Below are 15,249 nucleotides of genomic sequence, written 5' to 3' on the forward strand. Positions count from 1 at the left end.
TATTTCCATGAGCCTTGAGGAGTGAGCAGCTCTGCTGGAGAAACTCCAGCCTGCAGAATTTGAGGTCCTTCTGATAGGAAAGTGCAGGTGAGACTCAGAAGGGAAAACTCTGTGGCCCAGCTTGAGGCTGATCCCGCTCCTGTCCCTGTTCCTGGAGCACAGCCTGGGCCCCCTGAGAGAGGATGGGGGTGAGAGAGACAGGAACAAACCTCAGGAAATCCCAAAATCCCCAAATCCCTGGGGCTGGAAAAGATTTCCAAGGCCATGGAGTGCCAGCTGTGCCCCGTGGGCACCTTGTGCCCAGCCCAGAGCACTCAGTGCCACCTCCAGGGCACACCTGCAGGGATGGGCACTGCAAAGCTCCCTGGGCAGCCCCTGCCAAGGCCTGAGCTCCCTTTCCATGGGCAAATTGCTGCTGCTGTCCCAGCTGAGCCTGCCCTGGCCCAGCCTGAGGCCGCTCCCTCTGCTCCTGTCCCTGTTCCCTGGAGCAGAGCCCGACCCCCCCGGCTGTGCCCTCCTGGCAGGGACTTGTGCAGAGCCACGAGGGCCCCTGAGCCTCCTTTGCTCCAGCCCCAGCCCCTTCCAGCTCCTCAGGGATTCTGCAGCCCCTTCCAGCTCCTCAGGGATTCTGCAGCCCCTTCCAGCTCCTCAGGGATTCTGCAGCCCCTTCCCAGCTCCCTCAGGGATTCTGCAGCCCCTTCCCAGCTCCGTTCCCTGCCCTTCCCAGCTCCAGCCCCTTTGACTTTCAGAACAGATTTGGAAGCAAAGCCTTGGTTGCTCAAAGAAAAAGTAATTGGGCTTGTTTAATTGCTTTACCTGAATCTTTAATAGGCACTGATTGACTCTAGATTGAGATGTTGAGTAGGGAATACAGACAGGCTGACACAGATTCATTCCTTTTGTTTTTTTTTTTTTTTTTCTCTGTACTGACCTTTTATCTTTACCTCCTTCAATATCTGGAATGTACAGGGTGAGGTAAAAATATCTTGACTTCTTTGGTCTTCTCAGAAAAGTTTCAGTGAAGATGGAATCATACTGAAGTACAATTTCCACCTGCCTTCGGTGCTGCTGTGGTGATCAGTGTGTGTGTCAGCAAGCCAGCAGGCCAAAGAAATATTTTTTTCCTTGAATATTTAAAAGACTGGGATGCTGACATCAGGCTCCTACTCTAACATTATGAAGGTTTCACTCAAGAAATAATGATCCAAAGCCCCTTTTTGCTTCAGGAGTGATGTGTTTGAACATGTCCCTTCTTTCTCTCTTGAGAAAGTGGATATATGGATTATGAAGTGGATATATGTTGTAGTTGTGATGGAGACAATAGAAAGCAACATTCCATTTTCAGAAGGCTTCAAACCTGGTTTTATTCTAGCATGGATGGTTTCTATATATTCTCACAAAACTCATAAATTTACACTTTACTCATTGGTCAGGAAAGACAAACCAATACTCATTGGAACAGGGAGTTGCAGTTTCTCTTATTTCTCCTTCTTTCTTTCTTGGTTTCTGTGTCAATGACCTTGGTAGGAAATTCTTTCAGGGGTGAACATGGATCCTCTGATCAGAATTCTCTCTGGCTCACAGCAGTTCCTGTAAAACCTCTTCCACAAGTAAATATTTTGAAGACTTTTCATATCAGGGCATTCGCCATGCAGTGAATAATGTGCTCTGACTCCATGATTCAGAATGCTGAACAATCACTTTATTAAAACTATACTATATTACATTAATATTACATTATAATTATAATAAAGAGATACTTAAAAGATTCTGTATTATACTAAAGAAAAACTTGTGACTGTCCCCAGACAGTCAGACACAGCTTTGAGTGATTGGCTAATCAATCAAAACAACTTTCACCTGTGTCTAATTAAAAAATTACTTCAGGTAAGAAATTTCTGTAACACATTCCACATGTGCAAAACAGCAGGAGCAGTGAATAGAGATGAGAATTTTTCTCTTCTTCTCTGAGGTTCTCACTGCCTTCCCCAGAAAAATCTTGGGAGAAAGAATTGTGTCTCTGTGTGTAGAGAATGTGAATGCCACAGGGCATTCCCGTGGAATGGAATTATGGGATGGTTTGAGTTGGGCCTCAGAGCCCACCCAGTGCCACCCCTGGCATGGCAGGGACACCTCCCACTGTCCCCAGTGTCCAGCCTGGCCCTGGGCACTGCCAGGGATCCAGGGATGGAATTCCATGCCAGCCCTGCCCACCCTGCCAGGGAACAATTCCTCATGGCCAGGATCCCACCCAGCCCTGCCCTCTGGCACTGGGGCCATTCCCTGGGTGCTGTCCCTGCAGCCCCTGGCAGTTGTCTCTCCCCGTGGTTCTTGTGGCTGTTTTGGATTCTGGAATCTCAGTCTGGATCCCAGCCTTGCACAACCAGCCCAGAATTGAACTTGTGAGAGCTGCTCTCCCGCTGTGTGTTCATCACTGCTCCTACACATGAGAGCAGCACTGATCTCAGCTGGCTGCCACGGGGCTGTGTCAATAATGAGCCGTGTTTGGGGTCAGTGTTCTGTACCTCAGTTATGTTGTGCTGCTGCTGGAGGGCAGGAACAGGGGAGGGATGTGCTTCCCGTGGGAACATCTGGGTCTGGGGCAGCCCTGAGCACCCTGGCTTCGACTGCATGGGCTCTGAGCAAAGCCCTGTCAGCTGTGGGGCTGCATTGCGGCACTGCTGGATCCTTTGTGGGGAACTTCCCCTTCTTCCCAGGGAAGAAGAGAATTGGGGAAGTGTTTTAGGGGGCCTTTGTGGGGGCACAGCTGGAACTCTGTGCTTGGGAGAAGAACAGGGAAGGGGCTGGAGCTCCAGGAGGGTCTGAGGGAGCTGGGAAGGGGCTCCAGAATCCCTGAGGGAGCTGGAAGGGGCTGCAGAATCCCTGAGGAGCTGGAAGGGGCTGCAGAATCCCTGAGGGAGCTGGAAGGGGCTGCAGAATCCCTGAGGAGCTGGAAGGGGCTCCAGAATCCCTGAGGGAGCTGGAAGGGGCTGCAGAATCCCTGAGGAGCTGGGAAGGGGCTGCAGAATCCCTGAGGAGCTGGAAGGGGCTCCAGAATCCCTGAGGGAGCTGGAAGGGGCTGCAGAATCCCTGAGGAGCTGGAAGGGGCTGCAGAATCCCTGAGGAGCTGGAAGGGGCTGGGGCTGGAGCAAAGGAGGCTCAGGGGCCCTCGTGGCTCTGCACAAGTCCCTGCCAGGAGGGCACAGCCGGGGGGGTCGGGCTCTGCTCCAGGGAACAGGGACAGGAGCAGAGGGAGCGGCCTCAGGCTGGGCCAGGGCAGGCTCAGCTGGGACAGCAGCAGCAATTTGCCCATGGAAAGGGAGCTCAGGCCTTGGCAGGGGCTGCCCAGGGAGCTTTGCAGTGCCCATCCCTGCAGGTGTGCCCTGGAGGTGGCACTGAGTGCTCTGGGCTGGGCACAAGGTGCCCGTGGGGCACAGCTGGCACTGCATGGGGGATTTGGTGGTTCTGGGATTCCCTGAGCTTTGTTCCTGTCCCTTTCACCCCCATCCTCCCTCAGGAGCTGTCACAGCCTGGCTGTGTTTGTGTGGGAGCTCCCTTTGCCCGTCCCTCCGTGCTTGGGCAGCTCAGGGTTGTTCTCCCTGTGGCGCTGTCGCCATTCCAGCAGCTCTGGGTTCCATTGCTCTGCAGTGTGGTCCCTGCTCAGTGCCCAAAGTGGCACTGGGGCCGTGCAGGGCTCCAGCTGTGCTCCCTGTCAGGGCACACGGGACACACTCCAGGAATGCAGGAATGCCACTGGGAGCTCGTGCCCTGCTCTGCACCTCTCCCTCTGCTCAGACTCACTTATAAATAACTTTACAGCTGCTCCCTCTCCATAACACAGCCAGATCTTCGTGCTGAAGGTGCCCCCTCACTCAAGAAGTAATGATCCAAAGCCCCTTTTTGCTTCAGCAGTGATGTGTTTGAATGTGCCCCTTCTTTCTGTTCTGAATTATTTCATCTTGCAGCTCCACAGAGCTGTTAATTACTGTCTGGATGGGTTTTTTCCCCTTTGAGCTATTAATTCAAAGAAATAACCTTGAAAAGGTCAGAGTGGAGCTGATTTTTCCTGAGTCTCTCATGCTTCCTTTATTTCATTGTTACCCAGTGCTTGGGACAAACCTCTTTTTGTCTTGGGGGCTGCAGGAGCATTTTTAACAAATCACTTCCTTCAATTTTGCTGGAAATAGCTTTTCTCCAGTGTGAAAAATGCCCTATTAACCCATTTTGTTTTCAAAGTCCTTGTCCTTTTCTAGTTCCTGACAAACAGAGGTGATCTTTGGAGAATTTCCACCTCTTCCCCCTTTTTTAGCTCCGCTCTGAGCAAGGATTTCTGTAGACAGCTCTATTTAGAGGGGCCCTCAGCAAGCTGCAGAGGAGTTGTTGGAGGATTTCCTGCCCTTCCCTTTCCAGAATTTGCTTTTTCTGGGGTGGCCTGAGCAGGGTTCCATGGTGAGCTGGACACTGGGCTCTTGTCCTGTCACCTCCTTTCTGCCATAATTGGAACTAAAAATCAGCACTGAAACTGCAGCTGCCCATGGGAATGTTCTTGATTACTTCTTTGTCATCTTTGGCCTTTTCTGTTGTCTTTGGCTGTTTGTTTTCTCTCACCCCAACATCTCATGGATTAATTATATTATTGCTGGACAGTCCTCCTCAGGAATTTTCATAGATTTTTAAAAAGCATCTTCTTGAAGGCTGGTTTGATGATCTGGACCCAAATTCTCTCTCTGTGGTGAAGGAAATGTTTCTTGGATTGACTTTGCAAGAACTTTCTCCTTCCCTTTTCTAATCTCCCAACCCAATTAGTGCAAAAGGTGTTTCATAATGTGCTTTTTCTACTATAAATACATTATCTGGAGATAATTTTGGAATGAGTGTAAAGCAGTTAATGAGTTTAAACAGAAATGAAGGCAGTAGAAATAGGCAGAGTTATTTTACAAACTCACTGACATTTATCCCTCTGTAACTTCAGGTCTGGAGAAGTGTTTGAGTTTGGAGTTTGTATTTGAGTCTGGAGTTTGTATTTGAGTCTTGAATTTGTATTTGAGTCTTGTGTCTTAAGGTGTAGAATCCTCATAACTTTTCCCTGACTTTCCTGTGGGTTTGCCTGCCATTTTAGAAAATGAACACTCACTTCTCTCCTTCTGTTTGGAACAGGAGAAGATTTTTCTGGAATAGCTGGAAGCCTAAACCAGAGGTGCCACTGCACCCCACACATGTGGTTTTCAATTTTTTCTTGTCAGCTGAGTTTATCCTTTGCAGTAAATATCTCTGGTACCATTAGCCAGTGCTAACTGTGCTGAATTAATGCTCTGATAGATATTTCTGACAGTCTTTATTCTGAAAAGATCTCAGGATTTCCCAGTGCTGCAGTTTTAGAACCAGGGGCTCCTCCTTTGAGAGGAGCACTCAGATAATTGGGTGGAGCCCAGGCAGGTTTGGGGAACACAGCAAAGGTAAGAAGAGTTTGAGCGAGCTGTGAAAGCAATTCACGTTCTGACAGAAATTCACATCCTGACAGAAATTCACATCCTGACAGAAACACAAAGAGCAGAGAACTCAGAGCTAACTGCAGAGTCTGAAAGTAGAAAAGTTACAACAGTGCAGCAAGGACATGAAGCAATAGCTTCAGTTTTAGGCTTGGCTAAGACAGACCTTCAGACTGCAGAAAAATATGCTTAAAAAGACAGTAGAAGGTTTTAAACTTAATAATGGAGTTTTGTGTGTTAATAAAAAGCAGTCAAGCAGGCATTGTGTGCAGCAGGTGTTTGTGTGCTTTTAGTGATTGGTTGGAACAGTTATCTGTGAGCTTTAGCAACGTGCTGGAAAGTTTTTATAAGTTTTTAAAGTTTTTTTTTTTCTCTGAACCAGAGAAACCTTTGCCTGCTGCTGGCTGTAGCTGGGCTTTGCCATTTTCCAGTTGTCTCAGCTGATGCCGCAGTGGAGCTCAGGGATGACCCCCAGCAGTCCCTTGTGCCCCATTCCATGGATTCAGCTCCTCCCAGCTGCTCAGACTGCACAAACGTTGGGCACCGAGGGCTGTGCCGCACTGAGCCCTGGTGCTTGCTGGGCACAGGAGCTGCCGTGCCCCTTTCCCACCGATGTGGGCATTCCTTGGCTCCAGCAGGGCATCCTGGCACTGGGAAACCCCTTTGTGGCCTTGCTGTGCTGTGACTCCTTTGCTGTAAATCAGTGCAGGTCATCCTGAGATCCCTCAGACTTGTGAGCTGGTTAACAAATTGGTTTGTGCAGACGATTTCCCTGCTGGAGGAATGGATTTATTTCACTGAACCTTCCTGAGGAATGCAGAAAATACAACCTGGAATATGTAACTTTAAACCACAGCTCTTTATAACCACAAAGCAGAAGTTGTCACAGAATTACAGAATGGTTTCAGTTGGAAGGGACCTTAAAGATGGCAGGGACACCTTCCACTGTGCCAGGCTGCTCCAGCCTGGCCTGGGCACTGCCAGGGATGCAGGGGCAGCCCCAGCTGCTCTGTCTGAAAGGAAACCCGTCGAAAGCGAAGGGAGACGACCCATCTTGTTGTTGATCAGCATCAACTCCGATTTATTGATCAAATCAGCCACTTTATATAACAGTGTTAATTAACTTCATGCATATTGCAAAATCCGAGCTCACGATAGGTTACAGAGAAAACTCTAACCCCTCTTTTTGTTTTACAACACCTGTGGTTTGTTTATTGAAAACAGGACCAGCGTTCTCACTGTGATATGAAAAGTTCTCAAAACCTTCATATCTGTTCCCAGAGCAGCTATCTGTTCCCAGAGAGCCCAACAAGGACAGAATGTTTTGCCTGTTATAGGAAGACTGTCTGAGAATCCTGCTGTTTATAGAAAAGGTGTCTGAGAACCTAGTTATTTACAAAATCCAGCCTGGGAACTGCTGCTTTACAGCTGCCCTTTACTTTCCCATCAGCTGTATACCTTCATGGCCTCTTTCTTTAAGCCATGCTTGAAGCAGGCTCTCCACAGAAACCTGGGCAGGATTTCTTGCTGCAGGTCTGACAGGATTTCTCATGAGGTAAAACAGACCAGTCCTGCTTTAGGACAGTTTTCTCCCCAGATTCCTGCAGCAGCCTGAGCCCTGGCAGCCTGGCACCGGCCGTGCCTGGCATAGCTCCACACCCACTCAAGCCTCTGACTTAGCCCTGTAAATTTTTCCAATGCCAAGCACACCCAGGTCACAAACACAGGGAGGACAAGGGAGGCAGAATTATCACCCAGTATTAATGTTACAGAAATTTTTGGAAGAAATTCTTTACTCTGAGGGCAGTGAGGGCCTGGCACAGGGTGCCCAGAGCAGCTGGGGCTGCCCCTGCACCCCTGGCATGTTCAGTTCCAGGCTGGACACTGGGGCTGCAGCAGCCTGGGGCAGTGGGAGCTGTCCCTGCCATGGCAGGGGTGGCACTGGATGAATTTTAAGGTCTCTCCCAACCCAAACCAGTCTGGGAATTTATGATTTTTGTTTGGGGGGTATTTTATTTTTGTTGGGAGCAAGGGAGTGGTTGGGAATGTGGATTATTTTTAGCCAGTAAAATGAGAGTAAGGCTGTGCCAGGAAAATGAAAGCAGTGTGATTTTCATTGTAGATAACTTGAAGATGTTTATCCCTGTGCTGAGGAAGGGCTGAGGCAGATAATGAACATGGAACAGGAATAGAAGCTGGGTGTTGGTAGGAAAAGAGCAGCAGGGCTGGAGTGGGAGGGCAGGGATTACACACAGAGCACCTCCAAGGGCAGCTGGAAAACCTGCAGGGAGGAGGGAGAATGCACTGGGGTGTTCTGGTTTGTGGCTCTTGGGGGTAATTCTGTCAACTTAGAGAATTCCCAGCATGTTTAAGTTCACGTTCATTTCCCTTCACTTTGCTGTTGGAGTTATTAAAAGTCACTTTTGGTGACTTTTGCCTGATTTCTGCTTCTGTGGCCTCACTTCCTTCAATTCTGTGCCTTGCCTGTTCCACTGCATGTGGAGATGAAGTTGGGGAGCTAATTATGGCATTCAGTCCTTCTGTGTTGCCACTATTTCATACATGTATTGGACTGTCTGATTGTCCTTCCAGCCCCTGGAAAAGGTCTCTGTCACATTTCTGTCCTTGGGCAGTGCTGGAGGATCTCTCAGGTGCTCTTGGTGTTTGGGAGCACTTCAGGTTCTGATTGAGCACCTTGTGTGCAATTCTAGAACTCAACTTCCAGAATGTGAGGCCTGGAATGTGCAGCTTGCAGGGGAAAGGTGAAAGCTGAGGAGGTGGAGCTGCCCCTGCTGTCCTGTCCCTCTGCTCTGAGCCTTTGCCTTCATTCCCAAAGCGCAGCAGCACCAGGGAGCCATGGAATGGAATGGAATGGAATGGAATGGAATGGAATGGAATGGAATGGAATGGAATGGAATGGAATGGGTGGGAAGGACCTCAAAGTGCACCCAGTGCCACCCCTGCCATGGCAGGGACACCTCCCACTGTCCCCAGTGCCCAGCCTGGCCTTGGGCACTGCCAGGGATCCATTCCAGTCCCTCATTTCCATGCCAGGGAACAATTCCTCATTGCCAGGATCCCACCCAGCCCTGCCCTCTGGCACTGGCAGCCATTCCCTGTGTGCTGTCCCTGCATCCCCTGGCAATTGTCTCTCTCCAGCTTTCCTGGGGCTCCTCCAGGCCCTGCAAGGCCACCCTGAGCTCAGCCCAAAGCTTCTCCTGTGCAGGTGAGCAATGCCAGCTGTGCCAGCCTTTCCTGCCAGCAGAGCTGCTCCATCCCTCTGCCCATCCTGGAGCCTCCTCTGGGCTCTGCAGCAGCTCCAGCTCCTCCCTGGGCTGCTGATTTTGCCCTTGTTCTGTCTCCAGAAAAGCTGCCCTCTGATAATATCAGAACATCCCATCCAGGACTGCTGAGGTGTTGCAATGTTCCTGTCCCAGGCAGGGTTGTTTGCTGTGGGTCCCAGAGGGAACATTGCAGCCCTCAGCTTGGGCACTGGGCCTTTTGTAACTTGGCCTCGTGGTTTCCACATCATCTCAGGGCTCCACTGCCCCAAACAGCTCTTCCTGCCCCAGGGGCAGTGGGAATTGGGGCTTTTCCTTTTGACAAAGTGCTTGAGTTTAGCATTAATGATTCAAAGAGGTTTATTTAGTATACAGAGACCTGGCCTGAGCTGGAGGAGGCCAGGGCTGGATTAGATATTGGGAATTGGGAATTGTTCCCTGGCAGGGTGGGCAGGGCTGGCATGGAATTCCACCCCTGCATCCCTGGCAGTGCCCAAGGCCAGGCTGGGCACTGGGGACAGTGGGAGGTGTCCCTGCCATGGCAGGGCTGGCACTGGGTGGGCTTTCAGGTCCTTTTTGTGATTCTATGATTTGGTGCACAGCCACGTCAATGAACCATGATGACAGTGACAAAGTGCAGCATTATACAAGTGATTCTTTGGGGTTTTAAAAAGCCAGATTAAAAACATTGTGTGTGCCAGTAGGACTTAAATGTTTCTTTTAAATCTGGAGAACGCTGTGAAAAGATTCTTTTGTGAGGTGTTGCATTTCTCAGCCCCGCTTGGTTTGTTCCTAGGCAGGCTCCAGTCCTGAATTAGCTGACAAAGTTCTGATTTTGGGGTGGTTTCTGCAGTCATTTTCCCTGGCTCTCAGCAATGCCCAGCTGGCCTTGAGCATGGAACCAGAGAGATTTTTACTGTTTTACTCCTCAGGGACAGAAATGTCCCCGGAGGTGCTGCAGTGAGCCCAGGCTGTGCCAGCCTGGAGCAGGAACCTGCCCTGCTTTCTTCTCAGGAGCTGCAGTTCCCTGGCGCGTGGCAGCCTGGTTGTGCTCAGGTGAGTCACGGCCATTCTTTCCAGGTGAGCATCCTGACCTCTGCTCTGTGCAGTCACACCTGCTCCTTCCACATCCAGAGGGCTGAGGGGACCTGACAGAAATTCCAGGGCAGGGACAGGGTTTGGGATGTGCTCGGTGTCGTTTTCTGGGCTCTGCGAATCCTGAATTTCTGTGTGGGATCGCTCATCCCATCCTCACTGGTGGAGTTCATCCCATTCTGCCCACAAAAGGAGCTCAGGCCTGGCAGGGGCTGCCCAGGGGGGTTTGGGGTCCCCATCCCCTGCAGGAATTTCTGGATGTGGCACTCAGGGCTGGGGACAAGGTGGGTGATGATTCAGGCCCAGGTGAGATTTGATAGTCCTGAAGTGCTTTTCCAATGCAGTGATCCTGGGGTTTTTTAGTGATGCCTTCCAAGAAAAGGTTCTAAAAATTTGTATGAAGTATTCTTTTCATGCTGTGCTAACTTTTACACCGAGGTAACCTAAGAACAGCAGAGGGTTTGACTTTAAATGGGGATTTAGCAAGTCGACCCCCTAAAAATGGAGAATAATCTTCGTGTGAAAAGTTTTGTGTAGTTAAATAGTGATGAAATCAGGTTTTAAACCTAGCACTGTGCATTGTTTGCAGGTATTCATTAGAACTTGGTGCTTCTGTCATAGCCCTGTGTTAAACCAGAATGAACTGAAGGCATTTAAGGCTTTGACTGTGTTGTAATTTTGGAGCTGCAGTGCATGGGAGAGTTTCAAATAACTTGTGAAAGCTTCAGTGTAAACTTCATTAATTATTTGAAGTGGTGATGAGCTTTTTTTAGAGGTTCTTGCTTTAAAAAAAACAAAAAAAACCAACAAACACACACAAAAAAAATCCACAAGAAAAGACCGGAAAACCCCCACAAAAACCTGTGTTCTCTGCTGCTTTTTGGGAAAGGCTTTGGGATTCAGGTGCCCCAGAAAATGTCAGAATTCAGGTTGCACAGCTGCTCCATCCTGCTGTGTCTCAGGTTCTGGTAGAACCCTGACAGGCTTTGGTAGGAAAAAGAGGCACAAAGCAACCCCTGAGAAACCCTCCCTGCTCCGTGGGGCTGGGAAGGTGTTTAATAAGGCAAGAGCTGTAATTAATGCACAGAGCTGCTTTGAAGAAGCTTCCAAACGAATCCTCCTTGTGATGGCAGGAAAATATTTCCCCAAATCCGTCTCTGCATTTCCACCTGTGGCTGTTTGGTGGAACAAGAACTGAGCTCAGGGATTTGTTTCCCATCCCCAGAGGATCAGAATTGAGAATTTTCCTACTGCCTTCTGCCCAGCCCATTCCCCGAATTCCTGACATTTTCTGGGACACCTGAATCCCCAAGCATTTCCCAAAAAGCAGCACACAACACAGCTTTTTGTGGTCTTTTCTTGTGGATTTCTTGTGAGGGGGGTGGGAGTCTTTTTGCTTTGTGTGTTTATTTTTTTTTAAGGAAGAACCACTGAAAAAAGCTCATCACCATTTCAATTAATTAATAAAGTTTAAACTGAAGCTTTCACAAGCAATCTGAAACTCTCCCATGCACTGCAGCTCCAAAGTTACAAGACAGACAAAATTTTAAGTGCTTTTAGATCATTCTGGTTTAACACAGGGCTATGATGGTTCCACCTGTGGTTATTGAGTGAAACAAGAGCTGAGCTGAAGGGTTTGTTTCTCACCCCCAGAGAATCAGAATGAGGCATTTTCCTGCTGCCTTCTCCCCAGAGCATTCTGCTGAGGAAGAACCATTTTCCTTTAACACAGGGTGATGTTTCCACCTGTGACTGTTTGGTGGAACAAGAACTGAGCTCAGAGATTTGTGTCCCATCCCCAGAGAATCAGAATTAGGCTTTTTTCCTGCTGCCTTCAGTGCAGCCCATTTCTAGAATGTTTCCACCTGTGGCTCTTGAGTGGAACAAGAATGAGCTGAGGGATTTCTGTCCCGTCCCCAGAGCATCAGAATTGAGCATTTTCCCTGCTGCCCTCTCCCTATTCCCAGAGCGTTTCCACCTGTGGCTCTTTGGTGGCACAAGAACCAATCTGGGGGATTTGTTCCCCATCCCCAGAGAATCAGAATTGAGCATTTTCCCTGTTGCCCTCTCCCCAGCCCATTCTGCCAAGGCAGGAACATTTCCCTTTAACACAGGGTGATGTTTCCACCTGTGGCTCTTGAGTGGAACAAGAACTGAGTTCAGGGATTTCTGTCCCATCCCCAGAGCATCAGAACCAGACATTTTCCCTGCTGCCTCTCCCCAGCCCATTCCTGGAGTGTTCTACTGAGGCAGGAACATTTCCCTTTAACACAGGGTGATGTTTCCACCTGTGACTGTTTGGTGGAACAAGAACTGAGCTGAGGGATTTTTGTTCCATCTCTAGAGGATGAGAACCAGACATTTTCCCTGCTGCCCTCTCCCCAGGCCATTCCCAGAGCATTCTGCCAAGGCAGGAACATTTCCCTTTAACACAGGGTGATGTTTCCACCTGTGGCTCTTGAATGGAACAAGAAGGAGCTGAGGGATTTGTGTCCCATCCACAGAGCATCAGAACTGGGCATTTTCCCTGCTGCCTTCTCCCCATTGCCAGAGCATTTCCACCTGTGGCTCTTGAGTGGGACAAGAAGGAGCTGAGGGATCCCTGTCCCATCCCCAGAGCACCAGAATCAGACATTTTCCCTGCTGCCCTCTCCCCAGCCCAGAGCATTCTGCCAAGGCAGGAACATTTCCCTTTAACACAGGGTGATGTTTCCACCTGTGGCTCTTGAGTGGAACAAGAAGGAGCTGAGGGATTTCTGTCCCATCCCCAGAGCACCAGAACCAGACATTTTCCCTGCTGCCCTCTCCCCAGCCCGCTCCTGGAGCATCCTGCCAAGGCAGGAACATTTTCCATGCGCGGAGCGGAGCTGCCTGGAATTACTGCCAGTGGAAACTATGCTGCAAGAGGCGGCGGCAGCTGCCCCGCTCGGCTCAGCCGCATTTTCCATGCTCCCGGTAATTAGCAGGGGGAAGCTGACTAATTACTGACGTCACCTCTTTCCAGCGCCGCTTACATTTTGTTCCCAAGCATGCTCAGGAATTCGCTGTCACCCACGGGATGCTCGGAGAGCTTTTTGTCACCGGGGGCCGGGCTGGCTCCGCTCGCCTTGGCTGCGCTTTATAAGCGCGGCGAGCGGCGGCTCCCGAGCGGCTGCGGGGCCGCCCCGAAAATGCATTTCCGAAACTTCCACTACAGCTTCGGCTCGCTCATCGCCTGCCTGCCCGACGGGCAGCTCTTCACCCAGCCGGAAAGCAGGGTACGTTCGGGTTCTTGGGGTTCCTCTGGCAGCGCCGCTCCGGAGGGGTTTGCTGTGGTGTGTGCCGAGTCCCAGGACGGAGGAGGATTGAGAGTCTGGCTCCGTGTTCTTAGAAGGCTGATTTATTATTATATTAATTCTATTATATTAATTCTATTAAATTCCATTATATTCCGTTCCATTCTATTCCGTTCCATTATATTACATTCTATTATATTAAAGAATGCTATACTAAAACTATACTAAAGAACAGAGAAAGGATTGCAGTTTGCTGTGGTGTGTGCCGAGTCCCAGGACGGAGGAGAATTGAGAGTCTGGCTCTGTGTTCTTAGAAGTCTGATTTATTATTATATTATATTAATTCTATTATATTAATTAATTCTATTATATTAATTCTATTAAACTCCATTATATTCCGTTCCATTCTATTCCATTCCATTCTCTTACATTCTATTATATTAAAGAATGCTATACTAAAACTATACTAAAGAACAGAGAAAGGATTGCAGTTTGCTGAGTCCCAGGTCAGAGGGGGAATTGAGAATCTGGCTCCACGTTCTTAGAAGGCTGATTTATTATTATATTATATTATATTAATTATATTCTATTATATTAATTATATTAAATTCCATTATATTCCATTACATTCCATTATATTCTATTCCATTCCATTATATTCTATTCCATTCCATTATGTTATATTCCATTGTATTAAAGAATGCTATACTAATACTATACTAAAGAACAGAAAAAGGATAGAGACAAAGGCTTAACAAGAGGGAAATTGCAGTTTGCTGTGGTGTTTGCTGGGTCCCAGGTCAGAGGGGGAATTGAGAATCTGAATCCACATTCTTAGAAGGCTGATTAATTATTATATTATATTATATTATATTATATTATATTATATTATATTATATTAATTCTATTCTATTCTATTAATTCTATTATATTGTAGTAATTCTATTATATTAGTTCTATTATATTCTATTACATTACATTATATTCCATTCTGTTCCATTCCATTATATTCTATTAAAGAATGCTATACTAAAACTATACTAAAGAACAGAGAAAGGATACAGACAATTAACAAGAGGGAAATTGCAGTTTGCTGTGGTGTTTGCTGGGTCCCAGGACAGAGGGGCAATTGAGAATCTGAATCCACGTTCTTGGAAGGCTGATTTGTTATTATATTAATTCTATTGTATTAATTCTGTTATATTCTGTTATATTAGTTCTATTATACTCCATTATATTCCATTCCATTATATTCCATTATATTCTATTACATTAAAGAATGCTATACTAAAACCGTACTAAATAATGGAGAAAGGATGCAGACAGAAGGCGTAACAAAATACTAATTAAAAACTCGTGGCTGACTCCTCAGTCCCAGCACAGCCAGATGGTGATTGGTTATTGAGTAAAAACAATTCTCATGTTGCATAAACAATTTCCAACCACAGAACACAGGAGAAGCAAAGGAGACAATATTGTTTTCCTTTTTCTCTGAGGGTTCTCAGCTTCCCAGGAGAAGAAATCCTGAGCAAAGAGGATTTTTCAGAAAATATGACAGGGACAGTTTGCCATAAAAGTCTTGGAGAGTGTGCAGCAGGCTGCTCTGATGGGAATGATTCCAACTCTGGGAATTATTCCGTTTCAGCTCTCTGTGGTTGGGAAAATTGTCTCAAGTTTCCCTCCAGACTCCTTGGACTGTGTGGTGTATTCTGAATTTTCAGCAAATATTTCATCAGTTCTGGAATGGCTGCTCAGGGTTGGTGGAGTCCCCATCCCTGGGTGTGTTTGACAAGGCCTGGGTTTAGTGCCAGGGTTTAGTTGAGGTTCAGAACAGGTTGGACTCAGCGATCCTGAAGGTCTCTCCCAGCCTTGTGATTCTGGGATTGTCTAATTCTGATTTTGGAGAAAAGGGCAGGGCACAGCTTTGAGCTCCCTCATGCTGGGATTCAAAACTTCCCATCAAGAACCCTCCTCAGTAAATATTCTTAATAATTTATTATGAAATATTTTTGCCAGAGATTTTATTTCCCTGCAATGGGTTTTGGAAGCAGAGGTTGTTTTTGATGGAATACTTGGAATAAATAAGTGAATAAATGAATAAATGAATAA

The 15,249-nt window shown here is 47.8% G+C and overlaps 1 protein-coding gene across 3 annotated transcripts in view; it reads left to right on the top strand.

Moving 5' to 3' along the window:
• Positions 1-15,249, top strand: part of RCAN1 (regulator of calcineurin 1) — a 51,520-nt gene that overhangs the window by 26,922 nt on the left and 9,349 nt on the right. For 2 of the 3 annotated variants that reach the window (XM_059493582.1, XM_059493579.1), the window contains exon 1: positions 12,930-13,122. The exons of the other annotated variant lie outside the window; for it this stretch is intronic. In XM_059493582.1, coding sequence (XP_059349565.1) covers positions 13,036-13,122 — 87 coding nt within the window. In that variant the 5' untranslated portion in view covers positions 12,930-13,035. Of the gene's footprint in view, positions 1-12,929; positions 13,123-15,249 lie in introns of those variants that run through there. 3 annotated transcript variants of the gene reach the window in all.

This window comes from Ammospiza nelsoni, chromosome 2 (assembly GCF_027579445.1).
Source record: "Ammospiza nelsoni isolate bAmmNel1 chromosome 2, bAmmNel1.pri, whole genome shotgun sequence".
Lineage (NCBI taxonomy): Eukaryota > Metazoa > Chordata > Aves > Passeriformes > Passerellidae > Ammospiza > Ammospiza nelsoni.